Source organism: Notolabrus celidotus, chromosome 16, assembly GCF_009762535.1.
Source record: "Notolabrus celidotus isolate fNotCel1 chromosome 16, fNotCel1.pri, whole genome shotgun sequence".
Lineage (NCBI taxonomy): Eukaryota > Metazoa > Chordata > Actinopteri > Labriformes > Labridae > Notolabrus > Notolabrus celidotus.
In genome coordinates this window covers 267,080-283,559 of record NC_048287.1, presented here as the reverse complement: position 1 = coordinate 283,559, position 16,480 = coordinate 267,080, and the positions used below count along the sequence as shown (strand labels likewise).

The following is a 16,480-nucleotide window of genomic DNA, read 5'->3' as shown; positions in this document are numbered from 1 at the left end:
AATAATGTAAGAGAAGATTTGGCAGCAAAGCTGCGTTTCGACCGGTGGACCCAGGGTCTAAATTTAGTTCAGGGGCCCCTAAAAAGCCCCTGTTGGGGGTTAGTACTTTTCAAAGGTCCCGGGACTTTCTGGGGGTGGGGCCTACAATGCTGAACATGTCTGATTGGTAGATTAACCTCAGTGTTTTTATTCTGCCCCCTGTCCACAATAACATCACAAACATCTGTGATTCACTTGATTTCTCTTTCTTTCATTAGTTTTGATTTGTTCTATCTTTTTTGTATGTGTGTGTACTTTTCAAAAGAAGAAGCTGTGATTCTCTTGATTTAGCAGCTTGTAATAGTAGTCTTCTCTCAGTCCACCGTGAATGAGTCTCTCCCGGTGTTCTGGTTTTAAAAGTGACCCTGTAAACTGGAGACCTTCAGCTGAACGTGTCAGTGTTTGTGGAGTTTACACAGCTGTTGAAACACAGAGGGAGTTCCTGGGAATGCAAACTAGTTTAGTTTTTATTAAGATTTCAAAATATCCTCATCAGATATTTAATGATCGTCTAAAGACGTTTATGAGGGATGCATCCGGCTGAAAGTCTCCAGTTAACAGAGTCGCTGTTTAAACCAAAACACCGGCCGATCTCTCCCACGGCTTTTTGAGTTCAAAAGGATTTTAAAGGCGTGTTGAAACGTCTTTGCTACTCGCACTTATCTCCTCTGACGTGTTGATTCAGTGAATCCATCTGTGATGAAATATAGCACCATCTAAAACAGCACCAGCTGAGTCTCTTCATGCTAACAGGCTAACTGTTGTGTTGCTCATAATGATACCTGCCTGTCCGTCTGCTTCTATGGTGTCATCTGTGATGAATGGCATTCCTCTTTGTTTTACTGCCCTCTACTGTTCTGGTGGTGTAGTGCATTTACTTTTTTTTTCTCCATACGTCACTGACCTGATTTGCACAATCTACCCGGGACTTCAGCCTGTGGTCGAAACGCAGACAACAATGGGGGCACTGGAACCTTTTAGTTCAGGGGAAAGTAGTTCTGGGGGCTAAGAGACCCCGGAAGTCTTGGTCCAAATGCACCATATGAGTAAAAGACACAGAGACGGACTGACCGAGCAGACACTAGATAACCTCTCATGCATCCTTTACATTTGTAAAGAGGCTTATAGACAGAAAGACAAACACAGAGACGAGGCCTCTGCTTCTACAGCATGTTGGATACTGAGCACAGCTTTGTTCTGTGATATGTTTATTTCACGATGCTCTGAAAGACTGACAGGACATGTGGCTGAATTCAACAATGAGTAATAGCTGATATTTTGGAGTTTTTCCAGCACTTGTACAAATAGACAAATCTCTAAAGCACAACCTCCCCCGTAGTTTAAAACCTTAAACAGGTAAATCAAATATACATTCAGGACGATGCTGCACGTCTGAATACAGCTGTAAATAAACCAACAACCCTCCAGTTCAGTGGAGCAGGGAGCAGAAATACCTCTTGCGATGTGTATTCAAATAGTGCTGACCAACCAAACGTTCCGCCTGAGTGAAAGGATTTCAAAGGTCTTAGTGTGCGCTTGTATTGTTGTAGGCAGGTTGCTTTAGGAGGCACATCTGAAAAGTGCTGTGTGAGTGTGTGTGAACACAGGAGCATTGTAGACACAGTGCTGGCTCAGTCCTTTCTTTGCCAGCGTTGCCTACACTTATCCCTGCCTCAAGCAGAAAGTATAAAAAAGTACACTCCTCTCACAGAAGTGAGCTCTGGAGGTGATGTGTGTCCTGATATTGTCGCTGGAGTGGAAAACACACATAACCAGCACTGCTTTAGACGAGGCCTATGTTTTCTGCTTTTCTTTTAAAGACTTGTAAATACATTTGCGTGCTTTGATTCCAAGGCTTTGTTCTTGTTTCTTTAACTCTCATTAGGACTTCCTTTTTCACCTCATTAGCATAGTTTACTGTGATTCCCAGTGTTAGAAAGAGGACTACGCTCATGCTTATCCCATTTCAGTGGGGCTTTTCTCTCTTCACTTTTAAATCCATTCATCCTTTCCAAGAGAAAACCGCACTCTGAGAAAATGAAAAAATGAATTATGGGGGGATGTGCTTCTCTCTTTGTCTGATCTGATATTCATTTTTCTGACCTCTGCTGTGTAACCAGGCTGAATTTAGACACAACAATAATATTCTGTCATTCTTCAGTGTATCTACAGCGGGGCAAAAAAGTATTTAGTCAGCCACTGATTTTGCAAGTTCTCCTACTTAGAAAGATGAGAGAGGTCTGTAATTTTCATCAGAGGTACACTTCAACTATGAGAGACAAAACAAATCCAGGAAATCACATTGTAGGATTTTTAAAGAATTTATTTGTAAATGATGGTGGAAAATAAGTATTTGGTCACCCACAAACAAGCAAGATTTCTGTCTCTCACAGACCTGTAACTTCTTCTTTAAGAAGCTCTTCTGTCCTCCACTTGTTACCTGTATTAATGGAACCTGTTTGAACTGGTTATCTGTATAAAAGACACCTGTCCACAGCCTCAAACAGTCAGACTCCAAACTCAACCATGGCCAAGACCAAAGAGCTGTCCAAGGACACCAGGAAGAAAATTGTGGACCTGCACCAGGCTGGGAAGAGTGAATCTACAATAGGCAAGCAGGTTGGTGTGAATAAATCAACTGTGGGAGCAATTGTAAGAAAATGGAAGACATACAAGACTATTGATAATCTCCCTCGATCTGTGGCCCCATGCAAGATCTCATCCCGTGGGGTCAAAATGATCATGAGAACGGTGAGCAAAAATCCCAGAACTACACGGAGGGACCTGATGAATGACCTGCAGAGAGCTGGGACCAAAGTAACAAAGGCTACCATCAGTAACACACTACGCCGAGAGGGACTCAAATCCTGCAGCGCCAGGCGTGTCCCCCTGCTTAAGCCAGTACATGTCCAGGCCCGTCTGAAGTTTGCCAGAGAGCATATGGATGATCCAGAAGAGGATTGGGAGAATATCATGTGGTCAGATGAAACCAAAATAGAACTTTTTGGTAAAAACTCAACTCGTCGTGTTTGGAGGAAGAAGGATGCTGAGTTGCATCCCAAGAACACCATACCTACTGTGAAGCATGGGGGTGGAAACCTCATGCTTTGGGGCTGTTTTTCTGCAAAGGGGACAGGACGACTGATCCGTGTTAAGGGAAGAATGAACGGGGCCATGTATCGTGAGATTTTAAACCAAAACCTCCTTCCATCAGTGAGAGCATTGGCTTGTGATCAAACAAGTTAATTTAGAGCCCTGGTTTATACATGTATATACATGTATGTACATGTATGTACATGTATATACATTTATATACGATCCTATTTGTCTACCAAACCCGGGATACTAATTGTACTCATAATGACATTACCAAGCTTTTAATTTTCTTTTACAAAATATTTATTTCTCTCACCACTATTATCAACCTCATTTTATAAGAATGTTTAGACAACTGTCGTTTCATGTATCTTTTTACTCTCTGGAAAATGCTTTGTAACTTTGACTAGCTGCAAAACTTGTTTCAATTTTGTTCTGAATAAAAACTTCAATAAAAAAATAAATAAAAACCTTCAGTCTTCTGATTCTGTGTTGTTAACTTTTAGCTGACTTGTTATAAATCCTCTTTTTTATAAAGAGATATAATATAATTACATTAGTCTCATCAGTGGTGTCATCTCCTCTTGTCTCCTCTCCCAGTATCAAGATGGTGCTAATGTGGACCAGTGGAGACACCTTTAAAACCGGCTACTTCCTCCTCACCCAGGCTCCGGTCCAGTTCTGGATATGTGGCCTTCTACAGGTCTTCGTTGACTTTGCCATCCTGTTCCAGGTCTACTACTACAGTCTCTACCCACAGAAGCCGCTGTCCCACACCGTCTCTCACACCACCAGTGCCAAAGCCCTCTGAAAGCTTCTGCCAGCTCCCAAAGGATCTGGCACCACCCACAAACAGCAGGGAGGAAACGCTCTTCGAGGATCATTGGACGTGTATAAACACACATGAGTACCACCCCACAGTGACATGGTGCAGGCTGCTCACCCACTCCTCAAAGTATGCGTAGACACACACACACACTCATAAATAAGGCATGAACATACACAGACACGTTGTGGTGTTGGAGTGTCAGCAGCCAGAGCTGGAGAACATTTGTTACAAACCTTTTAGTTTTATTTACGCCACTGACGTCCTCTCAATGCAGCGGTATGCTCGTGTCTTGGAATGCAGACTTATCTCCGTCAATCAAGCTGTGCATGTGGAGAGTATTATGCACAAACATGAAGATATGCAGATGTATGCACTGGAATCTGCGCTCAACAAAACCTGGACCAGCTTCTGTGGTCCACATTAGCTGATGATTGTAGCATGGACCCTCTGCCTTAAACACACACATTTAAACATAGCTTGTTGCTTCACCAGCAACACAAATGTAAGGATCAATCAACAAATATCACAACTCCACTGAATGTAAAAGATGGCATTAGTTTTTAGTTTGTTGTATTCTCTGACACGGTGGAGAGATGCTGGTCAGTCTACCACGTGTTGGACAGACGGCGGCGGCGAGGAAACAAGCTGGAAGACACTCGAGGCAATCAGAGATCACCAAACAAAGAAGAGTCCTAGAGGCTTACAGAGCAAACTCACTGAAAACAATGGTCTTTAAAATGAATCATGATGTTCAGGCTGCAGGAGTCATTGAACGGCCGATGCCAACATTTTTGTACTGAAAATATTTGTAATATTTTGTATATGATTTTGAAGACTTTCATTCCACAGGAGTCAGAGTGATACAGCACAACACACACACACACACACACACACTGACAGAGGGGCTGAAGGAAGAGTGAAGCCAAGATGACATGTTTTTCAGCAAAGGTGACATTTTTGGTTTATTAACAGACGTACAAACAGAATATAAAACAGGAAGTTATAGAAACAAGAAAATGATTGAGAATGACTTGAGTAAATCACAGAGAGAGATGAGGTCACAGTCAGAGGAGCTCTGCACAGACTCATCATCACCTGCATGTATTGCTCCTTAGCTACAGCGCACATTCAGGTTTAAGACACATGGACGGTCTTAGCTCAGTTTATTTGATCTAGCTTGTCCAGAAGCTCCTTGAAAATCTTTCCTCCGTGTCACAGTCCTGTTACAAGTTTTGTCCCCCCTCCGTCAGAATGTAATCCTTCTGAGACGACAGGCTGTCTTCATTAACATCTGATTTGATCCATATTGATTTGCCAACTGTGATAGTTCTTCAGCCGTATTTTTCTGCCAGTGGTTTGTTTACGTTCTGTTGTTTTTCATCTGGTGGAAGTTAGTGTCATAAAGGGCTGTACAGGACTCAACGTGTGTTCAGTTGTATTGAATCAGCCTTTTCAATAATCAGTAACTGACTTCCTGCATCAGCACCGGTCTTCAACATGATGGCTGACTGATGTGAACTCAGTCATCAGCTGTGGTCTCACGTTTTCAGAGAAACATGCTGAGCTTTAAGGCTGATTTATACTTCTGCGTCGCCCCTACACAGCAGGGGCCAACTTCAGCGTGAGGACCACATACTTGTGTGTCGATGTGTCCGTGTCGCGCAGCAATTCTCCTCTGAAACGCTTGAGGGCATTGTGGTCTCTCTGATAGCCGGTCGCCCCGCTACGATCTCTGCACGTCAGCTACGTGCGTAGGCCTCTGCGTAGGTACAGGGGCTACTCGGACCTCCAGCGTAGGCTACGCCGTCGATTTGACGCAGAAGTATAAATCAAGCTTTAGTCCCCTGAACACAGCACATGAGCTTCAATCAAAGACTGTATTGGGGAACATCTTCATGCTGTGTTTGAGTTATTGGGTCTGTTAGTTTATAAAGGGAGGAGACCTCTAATCTTGATTTGGCTTTCTGTTATGACCCTGATGAAGCTGAGGACCTGGGAATAAGATAAGGGCAGCTGAACATCTGGTGTCAGGATGTCATGTGACCCTTAAACAAATCAGAAGTTAAATCACAGAAACCTCCCACTGCTTGGCAGCTCTGAATTTGGCTTTGGAAATAAAGAACTGATACAACTTTAACTCCCTCAGGCTCTATCACTGTTAGGACCACAGCTGAGATCAACAGGCAGCTCAACAAAGTCCAGACTCTCTCAGACATGATTATGACGTGTGGTAGCAATGGTTAGCATTAGCAGTAGTAATCACAGCTGAAGGTGTAACAAGAGACTTAAGTTGTAATGAAGCTGCATTATTCCTTCAGAGGTCTGCTGTATGCTTCAGTGATACTTCTGAGCATGCTCAGTAACATCACATCATACTGACTATGGGCACCACTTTCTGGCCAGTTCATTATTTATGATGCAGATCCAATAACTCTCCTGACGTCCCCCTCATGACTCCACATGGCGGTGTGAAGCAGCCTCGTGAACCAGTCAGGATTTGTATTGTTGTTGTTTTTGTAATTTTTCTCTGTGGAGAGGGGAAATGCCAAACCAGGAGGTGTACGGCTGTCAGCCCGTCAGTGAACTGTTTGCCGGAGCAGACCTGATTCTGTCCTCTTCATTTTCAAGCTCAAGAAATGGAAACTTCAGTTTTTTTGTCCTCCGGGGACGTAGACAGAGTTGATTTTTCTTTGCTTTTCCTTCCTGGAAATACACAACAGCCGGATCTGAAGGACTGACTGGCTGGTTTCTCAGCAGTATGTGTGTTAGCATCTGTTCCTGGTTTCTGTTCTCATTTTTATAATGCCAGTTAAAGAGAGTGTTGTTGAGGTGAGGCTGGCTGTTGTATGAGATATATCAGTGTTTTGTTATGCTCACCTGAACCATTATATCCTCAAAGTTACGATTGAGTTACTGTTCCCTCACCAGGTTTTGATTTGACCTGTTTTACTTTGTATTTTGTATCATTATTTTTTACCATGTCCAGGTATTTTCCATAGAAACTGCCAAGGTTTTCATTTCTTCTATATGAAGCCCACTCCTGGCTTCAAATGTACCAAAAACATCATTTCTGTATTTTCATTTTGCTTCTTTTTCTTTGTTTCTTTGTATTTTTTGTTGTCGATAATTTGCCAACTATCCACCTCAACATCTCATGCCATCCGTCTAAACTTCAGGCTGTATAAATCCCATGCATTGTTGAGATTATAATTTGGCATCATCTCCCAATAAAGGACGTTAGAAAGTTGTGTCATGCTTTGGATGCTTTGCAGAGATCCAGCGGTGCTCCCAGCAGCAGTGCATCCCTGGCAGACTTCAAGTGTGAAAGAACAGAGAAGCCCACCAGCCCTGATCCTTTTTTGGGCTTTGAGTAGAACTAGGTAGTAAACACATTATAATCTGCTGGGCTTTCACAAGAGCTCTCAATTTACAGGGAGGGGACGGAATAAAAGCTATACAGCAGCAGGGGTACATAAAAAAAGAAAAGTATGACCATGATAATGATCGTTAAAAACATTTTCTAATTGTAGACGCCTCTTTACCTCACACTAAGGGTGCATCTCAAAGCTCCTCGCATCATTTCCTCGCGTCTTAGTCCCGCCCACCAGAGATGAGAGGAGATAAAACGAGAGGAGAGAGGAAAGAGGAGATTTGTATTTAGAGAAATGAGACGTCCTCTCCTCCGGAGACGTTGGTTTGTGATGACAGCTTTAACAGCTGTTTGTGTCTGCACTCATGTTCACTGTAATAACTCTGATCAATTTAAACAGTAACAGAGCTCTGTCTCTGTGTTTACCTGTTTAACACACACCTGTTTAACACACACCTGTTTAACACACACCTGTTTAACACACACCTGTTTAACACACACCTGTTTAACAATTATTTATTATTTTAAGGGAAAATAGAAACCATGCAATTCTTTTCAAACCCTGTGCTCATTAATGATCAGCCTCATATGAAACTTTATTAACCTGACAGGAAATATAACACGTGTTTTTACTAACAGACAAACTTTACTGTCAGACTTCTCTTCATGAAGAGAACGAGAACAAACAGGGAAACTAACAGGAGGAATAACTGATCATTAATATATATTCTTTCTGATATTAGACTCTATTACTCTATTTCATTAGACAGTGAATCTGAAATAAACAATTAAATATAACATAATCCATCCTCTGTTGTATTGAATTTATGATTTTATGTTCAGTTTTTTGTTTTAAAATCTCACATCAAACAATTTTTAATCTCAGCTCATCAAAAACAGACTGTTTAGAAACTGACATATGTTTAATGATCTGTTTCAGGGCACCCTTAGTGCCTGTTTTAAGGTCTGTTTCAGGGCACCCTTAGTGCCTGTTTTAAGGTCTGTTTCAGGGCACCCTTAGTGACTGTTTTAAGGTCTGTCTCAGGTCACCCTTAGTGCCTGTTTTAAGGTCTGTTTCAGGGCACCCTTAGTGACTGTTTTAAGGTCTGTTTCAGGTCACCATTAGTGACTGTTTTAAGGTCTGTTTCAAGGCACCCTTAGTGACTGTTTTAAGGTCTGTTTCAGGGCACCCTTAGAGCCTGTTTTAAGGTCTGTTTCAGGGCACCCTTAGTGACTGTTTTAAGGTCTGTTTCAGGTCACCATTAGTGACTGTTTTAAGGTCTGTTTCAAGGCACCCTTAGTGACTGTTTTAAGGTCTGTTTCAGGGCACCCTTAGAGCCTGTTTTAAGGTCTGTTTCAGGGCACCCTTAGTGACTGTTTTAAGGTCTGTTTCAGGTCACCATTAGTGACTGTTTTAAGGTCTGTTTCAAGGCACCCTTAGTGACTGTTTTAAGGTCTGTTTCAAGGCACCCTTAGTGACTGTTTTAAGGTCTGTTTCAGGGCACCGGTGGTGACTGTTTTAAGGTCTGTTTCAGGGCACCCTTAGTGACTGTTTTACGGTCTGTTTCAGGACATCCTTAGTGACTGTTTTAAGGTCTGTTTCAGGGCACCTGTGGTGGCTGTTTTAAGGTCTGTGTCAGGGCACACTTCGTGACTCTTTTAAGGCCTAATTCAGGGCACCCTTAGTGACTGTTTTAAGGTCTGTTTAAGGACATCCTTAGTGACTGTTTTAAGGTCTGTTTAAGGACATCCTTAGTGACTGTTTTAAGGTCTGTCTCAGGGCACCCTTAGTGCCTGTTTTAAGGTCTGTTTCAGGTCACCCTTAGTGACTGTTTTAAGGTCTGTTTCAGGGCACCCTTAGTGACTGTTTGCAGGTCTGTTTCAGGGCACCCTTAGTGACTGTTTTAAGGTCTGTTTCAGGGCACCCTTAGTGCCTGTTTTAAGGTCTGTCTCAGGTCACCCTTAGTGACTGTTTTAAGGTCTGTCCCAGGTCACCCTTAGTGACTGTTTTAAGGTCTGTTTCAAGGCACCCTTAGTGCCTGTTTTAAGGTCTGTGTCAGGGCACCCTTAGTGCCTGTTTTAAATTCTGTCTCAGGGTACCCTTAGTGACTGTTTTAAGGTATGTCTCAGGGTACCCTGAGGGACTGTTTTAAGGTCCCTCTATTCTCTGTTATTAAACTCAGCTGATGTTAAGTTTCAGTTAAGTTTGAGCCGCTGCAGTGTCCAATCAGTGAGAGGTGTTCGATAAGGGGCGTGTCTGTCAGAAAAAAGACTTCTGCGAGGTCTGATCTCGTGTTTCGGCGATTATCCCTCTTCCGATCAGTCTCTTCTCTCCTGTCTCCTCTCTCCTCCAGCAGAATTAAGAGCTTTGGGACACAAGTTAAAATTGCGGGTCAGTAACTACTTCTGATTTGGCCAAGGAGCGAGGAGCGAGGAGCGAGGAGACTGAAGTTAAGAGCTTTGAGATCCACCCAGAGTTATGTTGAGTTCAGTATTTCCAATATGGCTCCTGCCGACGATTGGTTTCAAAACAGTGTTTGAAGAACAGATGGGTGACGTCACGGACACTACTCCCATTATTTATACAGTCTATGGATTTACTTTAATGCTAGCTGGACTAAGTTAAATGGACTGAGCTAAAGACATTGTTTAGTTAATTTGCTTAAAGCTGGGGTTGGTAGTCACGGAAAACTAGCATGAATTTGAATGTAGCATTTCCTCAGGACTCTGTCTAACCCCCCTGTCAAAGCTCCTCCAATGCCGCCCCCGCTCACATGCATGAGCGCCGCTGATTCGCGACCAGTTTCTGGTTTCCTCGCTCAGAGGTCCCGTCGACTCATTCTCCAGGTTCCCTGTTGGCGGCCAGGCTGAATCAACTGCAGTCCTGTGTTGTAGATCTCCAGATCTGTGCTTCCAGACCCCCCTCCTCCCACTGATGTGTTCTCCTGATGACTTTTTGGTGTTTTGTTGGGACGACTTGTATCCGTCCCTTAAAGCTAGGGTTGGTACTCGCAGAAAACTAGCATGGATTTGAATGTAGCATTTCCTCAGGACTCTGTCTAACCCCCCCGTCCCCTCCCCTTGGAGCTCCTCCGAAACGAGCACCGCTGATTCACGACCATATGATGGTGACTGATTCAAAACCGGTCCTCAGCACATGGTTTGTGTGATTGGTTTCATCATTTGGCTCCTGATGGCAGGGATTGGTTGGTGTTTTCCCAGGTTTTCTCCGGCTGTAGATAGCAGCTTTTTTTACCTCTTTTTGAAGAACACATTATGTATTGATTACCATCAGGACAGAAAGATCATTTTAACCAGTATAACAAAAAGTGGATCTAAATCTGACTACCAACCCCAGCTTTAAACAAAAAAACTAATAGATAAAGCAAAAATGTACTATCCAGGCAAATACAAGTGTTTCCAAAAAATCCATTTAGCAGTCTCTGTTAGAAATCAGTGTTTTAGAAAGGAGATCTTTATGGATAATTTGTCTCTGAGTAAAAATGCTTCTTCACTGCTGGATGTGAAACAGAAGATCAATGCTCAGATCTGTACACCTGAAACGAGAGTCTGACATCTCCCGTCCATACAATCAGCTCGTTGTTTTCTCATTCACATTAAGCTTTAAAATGTGCTCTGAAGTATCAGAGTCTACAACAAACTGCTCCAGCTCACCGTCATGACATGAAGATCCAGGGTCTATTTTTCCCTTCAGCATCATCATTTTCAGCATCACCTCAGAGCTCCGGCTGTGTGAACATGAGAGTTCATTAAACAGGCTCCTCTCAGTCCAAGCTGAACATTTGGTGGAAGCACTGACACCATCTATAAAACTTACAGAGCAGGGAGCCGACATCACTCCGGAAACGGCTCATTTATTATTAATAACGGGTGTGGGAAAAAAACATTAACCAAGACACAGACAAACCAATTTAGGATGTTCTAGCACACAGTGTCCTAAATCTAAGAGCGTCCTTGTTAGTGGTTCAATCAAAGCCTCTCCACATGGGACAGTGTTCATTATCATCTTTATTTCATGGGTTTATGATGCAAAGAACAAATCTATTTCAATAGTTTCTATATTAATGATGTCTCATTTGTATTTCTTCAAACCAAAGACATGTGGTTATAATAGCATTCAATATTCTGTGTAACGTTTCCATGCTCACTGATTCCGCTCATTCAGTGACTGCGATTCAGAGTTGGCAGGTTTAACTTCAACTTCCAGCAAACACTTTTATTTGCACTGCAGAGCACCTTCTGCTTTGATGGGATCCGACTTGACAACAAATTGAGGAAACAAAATGTGAATGTGTTTCTTTGGAGTACAAAGGCACTCAAGTCAAAGGAAGAGAAAGGGGTTTTATTTGCAGTGATATGAGGGAATCCTGTAAGACTGAAATGTGTTTGCAGTATCTGAGAAAGTTGGAGTCTGTTTTTCTCACTGCCTGGATGTGGATGAGTAATGTTTGCCTCTTTGAAGAGAATCAAAGGGTGTTTGCCTCTGATTGGTTTCATTAACGTTGAGTTATCACTCAGACGTAAGGAAATGTACGCCACTGCTCACTTTAATTAAACAGGTGATCCGAAAATTTGCACCAACAACACCTCCATGTCTCCAAAAGAACGTCTTCCTCTCACCAGTGCACAGTCTACATGTGGTATAAATGACTCTTAAGGCCAAATTCCACCTGATCCGTGTCCGGTCCGTCTCTGATCCGTCACAGCACCAGATCTGATAGGTTTCTATTCTAGTCAATGTGTTAACTTCCACTGGATCCGCTCTGTTGCGTTCCGGCTGCATCTCTGCTCCGGCAGGTGGGAGCCCTCCGGATCAGATACACAAGACTTCTATTTTTTCCCGGATGCCGGAGCACAACGCATCGATCTCAACAGAGCAGATAGAGCGGGACAGGAAGTCAGGTTTCATCAAAACAAAATGAAAACATCAGGTTAATTTTCAGAATAAAACACCCTGTGTTATCACCAGATCGTATTGCACTTAAAGCTGCAGTTGGTAGGATTGGGGTAGAAAACTGTGCTCATTTTGTGCTGTGTTTGGCAAAAAAGTCATAACACTCCTCAACAGCCATCAATAAATGAGGTATTTTGAGATTATTGCGAGATCTCTGTGTTTTCCTATGCCTCTTTATCCAGCAATCTATAAATTCCAATCGCTCCCGTCAGCTCCGACCAATCAGAGCCACTCCCCTGATGGTCCTCCTACATCGTCCTGATTGAGCGTGCACTACGATCTGTTTGTGGGCGGGGCTTACAGGAGCAGAGAGGGGGGGAGAGGGATGTAGTGAGAGGGAAATCTGGTGTGGAGCATAGACTATATATAATGGACAGCGTCGCTCCGCCTTTTGCCAAAGTACGGTTTTGAAGCCAAAATTTCCCGTTCCAGATTGCTGCCATCATGTAAATTTTCTGCAGCCAGAGTCTGCACAGTAGGGAATTGGTGTGTTTCCACGGTAACAAGCTCCGCCCTACAGCGTACCGTCCCGAGGTCCTACGGAGTTTCTCTCTACGGCAGCTGTCAATCAAAGTAAACCTGGAAGTAAAAAAGTTTTTTAAACTCTAATAACTAAAGAAAAAGACACTTTTCAGGAAAAAGAGGCCTTGAACACAAAACAGTCAAATAATAACTACATATCACCACAGCATACGGATGGGAGAAACATTTGTACCACGTGTGTGATTTTTTAAAGTTGACTGCAGCCCCATTCAAATGGATGGGGGAGACAGAGTTTTTACTGCAGCCAGCCACCAGGGGGAGCAGTTTTTGTGGCAGCCTCACTTCAAGCCGAGCGAGATGACGTCCATTTTATATACAGTCTATGGTGTGGAGGGGTAGAGTTGACTTTCAAAATCTCTCCCTGAACTGATGTTTCCGGACACGGATCTGGTGGAAATCCCGTGTTAGCTATTACAAACAGTATCCAGAAAGTTCTGCAGGTAGCTCTAACTTGGTGGTGGTTAAGATGTGTGAGTCCTGCAGATGCACTGATTTCAATAGTTCATGGAGAAGATTTCAGAGCTGCAATCATCAACCTTTAAATCAAATAAATGAAAGATATTATCCACTTCACCTCACACTGTCTGCAGCTCCCTGCAGACATCTCTCTGGCTCCAGACCTCCACAGAGAGAGACTTAAAGGTCTGAATGAGCCGGTCTAGTTAACACGACACATCTCATGTCCTCTGCTATATTATTGGAATGAAAGACTGTACATGTGTGTGTAATCCACATCACAGGAGCAGTCTGTCAACATCCAAATAACGTGTGAAACTCAATCAGTGCGGCTGGATGTAGGAGGCTTATTACTAAGTGTTAAAACATCTTTACATTTAATATCTGAACCCCTCAGGCTGTCGTCTTGGTTTGACTGGCAGTGGATGTTTCATGAACACACTGAGAGATTTTTTATCTTTTCTTAATGCAAGAACATTTATGACACAACATAATAAAGAGAACATTCATGCATGAGAGGCTCTGTGCAGAAGACAAGTCTGAATAATTTAATGAAAATATGCTCCTTCTGTGGTGAATATAAAAGCAGCCTTAAAATATATCTACTATGACTTAAGATGCAGGAGAGTACATGGATGATATTGCATTAGAATAATATATATATATATCCCCTAAAATGCAGCTACATGGAGGGATTGATTATTAGACGGAGGGTTGAATACTGTGATTTCTCTTTCTCTGTATGTCAAATCTGAATCGCAGTCAGAGCACCGTCTCAGTTATGTTTTCATCTCATTTTAATTAGGTGGTTTAATCATAAACATTGTACACTCATCCATGTTTTCAAGTCATATTTGTGCAGCAAAAAGATCCCTGCATCTCCACTGTAAAACTGAACATATTCAGAAATGCTCTGCTGCACAGGCGCTTCACACGATCAAAGCAGAGACCTCGAGCTCCGGAGAGAGAAATCTCCTCCCAGCTCACAATCCTACAGCTTGTCAACTTTGAAGTCCCAGCGCCCGGCGTCACAGCCTCCCCGGCTGCCACTTGACACAGCACGGCAGACGGAGCGGCTACGTTCGCATGGACACTCTAATCTCAGCAGCCCTCTGAGCCGCCATGGCCTTCCTCCGCTGTAAGGTCGAGGCCGTGGCCTCCGTGATGCCGTGGTAGCTGTCCGTCTCTTGAGAGTCCTCGCTGTTTTGAGACTTGGTGCTGTCCTGTGAATCCGGCTTCTGCCTCAGTGCTCGGTTCTGTTCCTCCTTCAGCTCCAAGTACGAGCGGGAGAAGGTGTGAAAGATGGAGGTGACGGGGAAGGCCATGAGGAGGATGCCGCTCAGGATACTGCTTAGCGCCACCACCTGGCCGGGGATGCTTCTGGGCACCATGTCTCCGTATCCGACTGTGGTCATGGAGATAACGGCCCACCAGTAGCTGCCGGGGATGCTTGTGAACTCCTGCTTGGCCCCCATCTCACTCTCAGCTAGGAACACCAGTGGAGAGAAGAGAGCCATGGCCACACAAAGGAACAGGAGCAACAGGCCGAACTCACGCGTGCACCTCCTCACCGTCAGACCGAGCGTCTGCAGGCCTAAGGAGTGACGAGCCAACCGCATCACGTAAAAGATCCGCAGAGCTCGAAGGACTCGAAGAACTAACCCCACCTTCTCCAGGTAGTTGTTCCCTGAGCCTGTAGGCTTCCCTCCCACTGACAGAGAGTCCACGATGAGGGTGATGTAGTAGGGAAGGATGGCCACCACGTCTATAACATTCAGAGGAGTACGGAGGAACATACACTTGCTCTGGGTCTGAATGAAGCGCAGCATGAACTCCAGTGAGAACCAGGCAACGCACACAGTCTCCAGGACAAAGATGTTAAAGCACCTCTGGGAGCACTCACCCTGCAGAGGACAAAGAGCAAAGAGTCAGACATCAAGGCTGAAATACGCTCATACAAAAGCACCATTCAGCGTGCAAGACTTTGAAAGTGTCTCAGATAAAGGTTGAAAGACAGACAGGATGAAGCTCAGTAATCAAGAGTCCATGTCAGAGGCAGCAGTGTGATTGTTGGTTTGTTGTTTATAGCAGAGATGGTTTCATTTGATCTCACAACAGAAAGATTGTTCTTTTAGTTCACAGAACAAAACACAACAGAGAGAGTGCTTAAAGATTCATGGAGAGGAAAGCCTCCAAACCTCCAAACACTTTGTGAAATGTTAATAAAACCAGAGTTTGATGTTTTGCAAATCATTTAAAGTCCATATTAAATTTAAAATACTGTGAAGACAACAAACCAAGTTTTAAAACGGAGGAATTGTATTGTTCAATGTAAAATATCAACTTAAAAGTTTGGGCACGGGCATGTTTCCTATTGGGTAAAAAAAGTTTGAGCTTACAGACAATTTAATTTTTGAATAACACTAATAGTCTTGATTTGGAAGCCATGCAGTGACTTCCACTACAGAGTCATGTCTGTTTTTAATGCAGTGACTTCCATTACAGAGTCATGTCTGTTTTTAATGTGGTGATCTCCACTACAGAGTCATGTCTGTTTTTAATGTGGTGATCTCCACTACAGAGTCATGTCTGTTTTTAATGTGGTGATCTCCACTACAGAGTCATGTCTGTTTTTAATGCAGTGACTTCCACTACAGAGTCATGTCTGTTTTTAATGCAGTGACTTCCATTACAGAGTCATGTCTGTTTTTAATGTGGTGATCTCCACTACAGAGTCATGTCTGTTTTTAATGTGGTGATCTCCACTACAGAGTCATGTCTGTTTTTAATGTGGTGATCTCCACTACAGAGTCATGTCTGTTTTTAATGCAGTGACTTCAACTACAGAGTCATGTCTGTTTTTAATGCAGTGACTTCCACTACAGAGTCATGTCTGTTTTTAATGCAGTGACTTCCACTACAGAGTCATGTCTGTTTTTAATGCAGTGACTTCCACTACAGAGTCATGTCTGATTTTTTTAATGCAGTGATGTCCACTACAGAGTCATGTCTGTTTTTAATGCAGTGATCTCCACTACAGAGTCATGTCTGTTTTTAATGCAGTGACTTCCACTACAGAGTCATGTCTGTTTTTAATGCAGTGATGTCCACTACAGAGTCATGTCTGTTTTTAATGCAGTGACTTCCACTACAGAGTCATGTCTGTTTTTAA

General features: G+C 43.2%; 2 protein-coding genes across 4 annotated transcripts in view; one reads left to right on the top strand and one right to left on the bottom strand.

Moving 5' to 3' along the window:
• LOC117827979 (solute carrier family 66 member 2) overlaps window positions 1-7,212 on the top strand; it is a 63,228-nt gene extending 56,016 nt beyond the window's left edge. For all 3 annotated transcript variants that reach the window (XM_034704900.1, XM_034704899.1, XM_034704901.1), the window contains one exon: window positions 3,736-7,212. In XM_034704900.1, the coding sequence (XP_034560791.1) occupies window positions 3,736-3,946 (211 nt within the window). In that variant the 3' untranslated portion in view covers window positions 3,947-7,212. The remainder of the gene's footprint in view (window positions 1-3,735) is intronic.
• Window positions 7,213-11,347: 4,135 nt separating this feature from the next.
• Window positions 11,348-16,480, bottom strand: part of kcng2 (potassium voltage-gated channel, subfamily G, member 2) — a 67,200-nt gene continuing 62,067 nt past the window's right edge. Inside the window, exon 3 of the mRNA XM_034704217.1 lies at window positions 11,348-15,212. Coding sequence (XP_034560108.1) covers window positions 14,385-15,212 — 828 coding nt within the window. The 3' untranslated portion in view covers window positions 11,348-14,384. The remainder of the gene's footprint in view (window positions 15,213-16,480) is intronic.